Source organism: Pristiophorus japonicus, chromosome 9 (assembly GCF_044704955.1).
Source record: "Pristiophorus japonicus isolate sPriJap1 chromosome 9, sPriJap1.hap1, whole genome shotgun sequence".
In the NCBI taxonomy this organism is placed as follows: Eukaryota; Metazoa; Chordata; class Chondrichthyes; family Pristiophoridae; genus Pristiophorus; species Pristiophorus japonicus.
In genome coordinates this window covers 60,128,572-60,136,446 of record NC_091985.1, presented here as the reverse complement: position 1 = coordinate 60,136,446, position 7,875 = coordinate 60,128,572, and the positions used below count along the sequence as shown (strand labels likewise).

The 7,875-nt window shown below is 43.3% G+C and overlaps 1 protein-coding gene across 2 annotated transcripts; it reads right to left on the bottom strand.

Annotated features, from left to right (window-relative positions):
* Window positions 1–2,183: 2,183 nt before the first annotated feature.
* Window positions 2,184–6,298, bottom strand: kcng3 (potassium voltage-gated channel, subfamily G, member 3). 2 transcript variants are annotated; one of them, XM_070888692.1, is made up of 2 exons: window positions 5,661–6,298; window positions 2,184–2,829 (listed from the first exon to the last, which is right to left on the bottom strand). In XM_070888692.1, the coding sequence occupies exons 1-2, from the start codon at window positions 6,296–6,298 to the stop codon at window positions 2,184–2,186; spliced, it is 1,284 nt and encodes a 427-aa protein (XP_070744793.1). The 2 variants fall into 2 exon arrangements, with proteins under 2 accessions (XP_070744793.1, XP_070744794.1); XM_070888693.1 differs by having other exon boundaries at window positions 5,691–6,298.
* Window positions 6,299–7,875: the final 1,577 nt, after the last annotated feature.

Below are 7,875 nucleotides of genomic sequence, written 5' to 3'. Positions count from 1 at the left end.
AGGGCTGTCACTCTCTTCAGCTCTTTTGTTCATGTTTGGAAGAAGGCTGTAATGTGGTCTGGAGCGGAGTGGTCCTGGCGGATCCCAAACTGAGCATCGATGTGCAGGTTATTGGTGAGTAAGTTCTGTTTGATAGCACTGTCGACAACACCTTCCATCACTTTGCTGATAATTGAGAGTGGACTGATAGGGCGGTAATTGGTCAGATTGGATTTGCCCTGCTTTTTGTGGACAGGCTAGTTCTGGAGCACGTCTTCAGCAGGGTAACGGGGATGCAGTCCTGGCCTATAGCCTTTGCTGTATCCAGTGTGCTCAGCTGCTTCTTGATATCACGTGGAGTGACTCGAATTGGCTGAAGACCTATGACGGGTCTTAGGTGGCGTTTGTGTATTTCGAACTTTTTGTTAAACATCTTACCGAAAGCTCGAAAAGATGAACATTTCTCGTTTCTTCCTCATTTCATTCAATCTCGAAAAGACTGTAACAGATTTTATATTTATTTTCATTCCAGATTTAATTCAATGTTTTCATTGACTACCGGATGGTGATGTGTCCTGTTGCATCCTATTGTTATTTGAGGTTAGTTTCGGCAAGACATGCTGTAATATATCCTAACCAGATGCTTGGAATGTCAAGTTCTGGGTTTGAATCTGACCTTAGGAACAAAACGAATGCATGTTCTGGCTGCCAAGGGTCTTCGGGGAAAGATTGGTTCTCGGTTGTCTTCTCGTCTCCACTTCCATTGTATGTGACTCCTAAGCGTGAATCAAACCTGAAAGTTCAGAAGAATTGGTAATAATGGGCCAATCTTAAGAGTAGACAAATTGATTTTGGGAAATAAAGTAGGTTGAAGTAGCTGAAGTTTACTCTACCGACGCTAGTATTTAGGCACATGCTAGCAGTATATGAGAGCTGTGCGTGGCATGTAACTCGTGCTACACCTAATCTATGAGTACTCTAGAAGCATCAGGAAATATTTAATTCCCAGCTCGGTTATCGCATAAGGTGCTGAGTACACACATGCGCCAAAAACGAGGATTTGATTCTTTTTTGAAACCCCGTGGTGTCTGCTTGTTGCATGCCAATCTAACTCTTGCCCAGTTCAAGACTAGAAGCTTCTTCGGCAAGGATGACTCGGAATCTGGCTAGGAGTATAGTGGAGGCATTTGTCAGAAATACTTGACAGAAACTATTAAGAAACTATTTCCGCTTCGTCATAAAACAAGTTCCCTTTCCCCTAAACTAGGCTACTATCTCTGCTAGTGCTAGCCCTAAAAGAAGTGTTGCTTTTGCTAAACCTTACCCAAAGACTAGTCTACGGTGTGTCCTTCTCCGACACTAACCTTAAAGGCTAGGCTGCTGTGATGGTAAAGATGCCATTGAATCTGTCCTATTACCCGCGTCATTTCCCCCAGTAAGTTGCATGTTAACATTTGTGTAACAGACTGCTCCAAGTACATTCTAACGCCTAACCAGAGGCGCGAATGCGCTTTGTCGCGTAAGGTGATTGGGTTCACAAAACACTTTTCTTGAAAATCAGTTTTCGTATATCCTTTGAAAAAGCCAAACAACAAAATAAAATGGTGGGCTTTCGATTGCAGCAATGGTTGGCTAGAAGTCAATTTGTCGTATTTATCAGTCCACTCTCTTGATCCAACGGTATTCTGCACCAGATGGTGTTCAGCAAATTAAAAGTACTTCTTCGCATTCTCTTTCTCCTCAGCGAGTTCTGTTGTGTGTTTGTTTACAAGTTATTAAATGTCCTTTGAGCCGCGTGGGTTATCGTGTAAATAATCAAGATGTCTAGCAACCCCTGCGGTCTCAGAATGGTCTATTTATATTTTTGTTCAGCGGATGTAAACAGCTTCAGATCTTTGCTGAGTTGACATTCGGTCAGGCCAACTTTATCATTTTTCCTGGTGTTAATGTCATTTCATTATTTTGCAGTAAAACAATGGATTTTGATTCGAGTGCATTCTGTGATTCATTGTTTTCCTCGCTGAGATCTTCAAATAAGGGTTTCCTTTCAGCCATAAATCTCCCTCAAGCTCAATGGTCTCTTAGTGCACAGCCTCTGGATTCTCAGTCGGTTACATACAGCATGGAAACAGGCCATTGAGCCCAACTGGTCTAAGCTGTTGTTTATGCTCCACACGAGCCTCCTCCCACTTCATCTCACTCTATCAGTTCAAATATTCCAAGGAGAAGCTTCTGCCACAGCGTGCTGACCTGAATTTAAGCTCATGGTAACAATGCACGAAGCTGTGGTAGATGAAAGTGATGGGCAGTGCGAGCAGGACAATGCCGCTGACCACACACATCCCTCCTAGGATCCTGCCGGGGACGGTGAACGGGTACATGTCCCCGTATCCCACAGTAGTCATGGAGATGATCACCCACCAGCAAGAGGCCGGGATACTGGCATAGGCTTCGTTTTTATTTTCCAGGTCAAGCCCGCTTTCTAACAGCTGGGCCAGGGCGCCAAATATCGCCATGGCGACGCAGATAAACACCAGGAGCATGACCATCTCCCGATAGCAGCGTTTTAGAGTCAAGCCCAGCGTCTGCAAACCGATGAAGTGACGGGCAAGTTTGATCAGCCAGAAAATCCTCATCATCCTCAGGACCCTGAGGGTCACCCCAGCCCGCTGTAACTGAGAGTTCTCCCCGGTGAAGAAGGACATCAGCACCGAGACATAATAGGGGGTGATGGCTAGCAGGTCAATGATGTTCAGGGGCTTCCTCACGAAATCACACTTGTTTTTCGAGACGAGAAACCTCACGATGCACTCGGCGGTGAACCAACCCATGCAGATCGCCTCAATTATCCTATAGATCAAAACATTAAAATTAGCAAAACAAGCAAAAAAGTATTGAAGCAAACATAAATGCGTAATATAGTTGGAAGAAATGACAAACGAACATAGACTGCAATAACCTATAGAAAATGAAATTCCATAACAATCACCCAAGCAACGCCACCACTGACAGATACGCCCCATATAACAGGACGGAACAACCCCGGTGTTTATCAGTACATTGTAGCAGTAATATCAAAACTTTACTGCTATCCTTCCCCAGAGTGCAAACTATTGCAAGTAATAGTGTGGTACTTTGCAGGTTGTCGAGGTTTCTATCCAGCAGCTCTCCATAGAGTCGAACCTATTAGCCTCAAAAGGGAATCTCCTACGAGCAAAGTGACGTTCCCGATCGCAAGAACAAACCTAGAAGTTCCTATCTGACGGTCGAAAATTTAAGGATTCAGTTCCTTCTTTTCTAACCTTTGATTTTTGGCATTTCACCCAACAGTGCTCCAATCAGCTCTCTTGGCAACTTTAAAAAGGCTGTTCATTTCAAATTCGTCTTTTGACCCTGAAAGAAATCTTGATTGCGTGCAGTATGGAACAACCCTGAATTTAATTATAACATCTGGCATGTTTCAAACGGGTCGTTAAATTTGTGATGTTCTCGTATCACACTTTGATTCCATTACAGAGCAACAATTGAATTTGATTTTACAGGGAGGATTCCTATTTGTACTCTACGAGAGACTTCAAACTTGTAGCTTTCAGCACTAAGTCTTGGGCTAGGTTGAAATTGTAACGCTACACAGGAAAACAAAGAAAGGACTTGCATTTATATAGAACCTTTTACGATCTCCGGACATCCCAATGCACTTTACAGCACTTTGGAATTGGTACTTTTGAATTGGGACAGCCATAATATGGCAACCAAACTCCCACAAATAGATGACCAGAAAATTTGTTTTAGGTGTTAGTTGAGGGATAAATATTGGTCAGGAAACTAGGAGAACTCCCCCCGCCCCCCACTCTTCTGCGAATATTGCCTGGAGATCTTTTAAGTCTGCTTGAGAGAGCCTTCGTTTAAAGTTTAATCGGAAAGACAGCACCTCCAACAATGCAGCACTCCGTCAGTACTGCGCTGAAGTCCCAGCATAAATTATGTGCTCAAATCTCTGAAGTGGGTGCTGCCTCTGAGGGGGGGGGGGGGGGGGCGGAGTGATACCACTGAGCCATGACTGACACTATCAGCCCCACTTTGCACTATTACGGTGTTTTTATTACCTACAGGTTAATTTGATATTGTTTCAGTGCAGCCTGATCAAATATTTAATATCACAGGGGCATTAATATCAGGCGCACGTGGATTTTGCTTAAACTAGAAGTAATTTAAATAGTGCTGTAAGAGAATATGTGAACCGTGATGAATCAAGCAACCGAGAAGTTATGAGTGTCGAAAAAAGTTCTTAGGCATGTAAATTATTATTTAATTCCGAGAATTGTGTGGAGAGGAATGTTATATAGTATCGAGGGCGAGAGTCCTTCAGTCCTGGATATTCAGAATGAAATATACTTGGGATGCTGTGCCCTATTGACTTTCTACGTGCTTAGTTGTTAGTTAAATGGAACAAGTCATTGCTGGTGTTATGTAAAAGACAGATACTGCTCTACTTGGAATTGTTCCCGTTAACAGAGAGCATCAAACAACGATTGGAGGCAAACAGTTGTATGAACAAGATTTATATGAAGGAGTTCATTTTTCGGAAGAGATGTTTTTCTCTTGCATTCAGTTAAATCCCGAATTCATAATTGAAATAAATTAATTATATATAAAAATAGAATTGATGAATATTGACTGCACAACCTTTATCCCATCCTATCCATATTACATTTTGCACGTTAAAACAAATATTTGAAAGATTTTTGCTCATGTTTCTAAATTGCAGTATTCAGCGTAATCTCCCATCGATGTTCTTCCCAATCTCCTGACGGACACGGCAAAGAAAAGTAATCCGCCTACAGTGAACACGTTGTCTGCTGATTGGGTTTCCCTCCTGTGACATTTGGTAAGATTTGTTCGAGGAGGGATCCTCTGTTAATACAAGGCGCATATGGCGGCTTTTGACGTGATTTGCTTTAGCCACGTGTCATAGAAAAGGGTATGCAATGTGCAGACATAGAAAAAAACATGCATTTATATAGAATCCTTCACGACAACATCCCCCACCCCCCGGCTGTTGAAGTGTAGCTACTGTTGTAATGTAGGAAACGCAACAGACAAATTTGCACAGAGCATGGCCCCACAAACAGCAAGGAGATAAGGGATAAATATTGAGTAGGACATCCCGGTCTTCTTCAAATGCCACGGGATCTTTTATATCCACCCTCTGGTTTAAGATCTCATCCCAAAGACGCCAAAGAAAACCAATCCGCCTGCAGTGTAAACATTGTCTCCGGCAGTGCAGCACTCCCTCAGTACTGCACTGAACTGTCAGGCTAGATCAAACGCTCAAGTCTCTGGAGTGGGGCTTCTGACTTAGAAGCCAAATAGCTAAGGCTGCCGCCCTTAGAGATATGTCTGAAAACAACCCACTCTTATTTGATGGAGTGTTGCATGTGAAACTGACAATCTAAATTTCAAAGACAGATACGAGCAACAAAACAGCCCGAGGTGCACCTCGATGGAGTTCTGTTGTGTGAAGTTTAGCTTTGTGAAGTCAAAACACTCTGAAAAGAGACACAACAGAGTACAGATTTAAACGTGACACCAAAGTACGTTGAAAACGCAATCATGGACAAAGGACGTTCACACCCATGGAGAAACTAAACACCATAAATTTAAAAAGGAGTTATAAATACCCTGATGGTCCCATTAAATGTTCTGTGTACCTGTGCTCCTCCACACTGTTGTTCTCGGCTGTTTTCCAGTCTGGTAGGGTGCTGGCGCACAATACCACCATGGAAAGGATAACAAATACCACGGACACGGTTGCCAGAATCTGGGCCGCTACAGACGAGGTGGGCTCTTCAAAAGTCCTCCTCATCCTATCCAGCCACTTCCTACTAGACTGGGAGTTCTTTTTCAACTCCTTTTTCTTCTGCTTTTGCAGCTCTTCTTCTTCCTCGGAGTAGAAGGTGTAGGTGTCGGACATCCTGTCATCCAGCCGCCTTTGGCAGCAATATTCGAGGTGCGAGCGGTCCAGACCCCAGTAAATTAACTCGTTGTAAAACGACAATTCGCACATTTGAGGGGCGAATCGCAGCGTCCCATACTTGACGTACAGCATGATGAACCCGAAAGCCTCGGAGTGTCTGTCAAAAAAATACTCGTTCCTTTCGTGATCATAGTCATCGCACACTTCCAGCACCTCTTTCTCCGAGACACAACTGTGCAGTCTGCTAACCCTTCTGAGGGGAAAGTCCTTGATCGCATCTTTCGAGAACGAATATCGGGTCCCCCCTACATTCAGGATCAAGGTGCCGCTTCCAAACTTCATCTTCGAGCAAGCGCTGACGCTGGATGTACTTTCAGCCCACTGTGCATGGGCTCAGTGCAAGGACTTCGCCCTCACTTACTACAACATTTACTTGCCCAGATCCTTCTACGGCTCTGTTCGGCTATCCAACGCTAATGATGTCGAAAAGTTGTCAGTCATGATAATTTGAGCTCAAAATGTCTCTAGCGGCTGTCCTCCTGCGCGGGGAGCGATGCGGGGAGGAGAGGGTCAGTTGCTCGCTTGGTGCGAGAGCTGTTGTTGGTCCTCTCTCTCTCTGTCGTTCTCTAGCTCACCCCCACAGGCGGATTGCGAGCAGGAGTTCAGAGCCGGAGTGACGCGAACGGTTTCCACTAACCACAGCGCCCCTCCAACCACAGCCTGCAATCGACAAACAATATTCTATACAATATCGCATCCTTAGCACTGATACGGGCTCAACCGTAATATTACACCTACATTCTGACTTCCTTATTTGGACCAGTGTGCGATTACAACTATATTCACACAAAGATGATTATATATAATGGGACGCTTTCTACGCTTTAAGGAATAAGTTCTTATATTCCCCTACAGTTTAAAAAAAAATATGTCTCTTCGGTCTGCTTGTCTTTGTTAGACTTTTTTTAAATTTTCAAATCAAATTAAAGTTGGAGCCATCAAGGCATAACGAAAGTTTAGACTGCACTTTTACATTCTCTCTCAAACCTCCTCTCATGTCACACCAGACACTTCATTTCTACAACACACTTAGAGCACAATAAGAACAGAGACAAACCGCCAGGAGTTCATGTGTAAATCTCGGCAACGACATCTCTACATTGACGCTGGTTCAGTGTGTTAATTTTACTGTGTTTTTGTCAGAAACCGCTATAGTGTAGATTTAAGTAGTAATTATAGTCTAGGGTGATTCTTTATAAGATCACAGTTGAATAGACGCTCCTTTCCATAGCCGGTATATTAAGACACAAAACGAGATGTAAATGATGCCCTAAAACAGTTTTACTCGAATGGTTGGAAGGGTCGGAATAATATGAACGTAATTATGCTATGTCTCCATTTGCTAATAAATGGTCAGAGGAGGAGGACTCGTCATTAATGGATTTCAGATCATGGAAAGGCAGCACGACTTTTTTGGAACAGAATGGTGGTATTTCTCGCTGTCTGCAGTAGCCAATCAATTTATGGCGCTGTAATTTTCTAGAGCAAGTACACAGACCATAGTTCCGATGTAATTTCCCATTGCAAACAAAAAACTTGCAATAAAGCCAAAGGATAGCTAGCAGGTAGTAACTGAAGACAGAGACAGTCCAGCTGCAAAGGAGCGACAATCCGTCTGTCTTGGAAACAATTCAATTCGCATCACATTCAGGATGTACTTACACAATATAAGAAGGCGTGAGAAATACTGTGTTCGTACAATATTGCTACTGAAGGCGCTCATCTAGTTTCAGAGGGGTTTCAAAGTAACATACGATCTGGAGAAGGTGTCTAATAAAAATGAAGAATGAACTCCTCCTTCGAATGACTTAATGACAAAATCTTTGTTTCCCTTCACCCACCAAGTTCATTTAGAAGAC

Excerpts from the sequence above, each read along its gene's own strand:
- kcng3 (XM_070888692.1), bottom strand. The coding sequence starts at position 6,298 with ATGAAGTTTGGAAGCGGCACCTTGATCCTGAATGTAGGGGGGACCCGA. Across the intron at positions 2,830-5,660 it reads CATTTAATGGGACCATCAGG|GATAATTGAGGCGATCTGCA; the intron begins GTATTTATAACT and ends TTTGATCTATAG.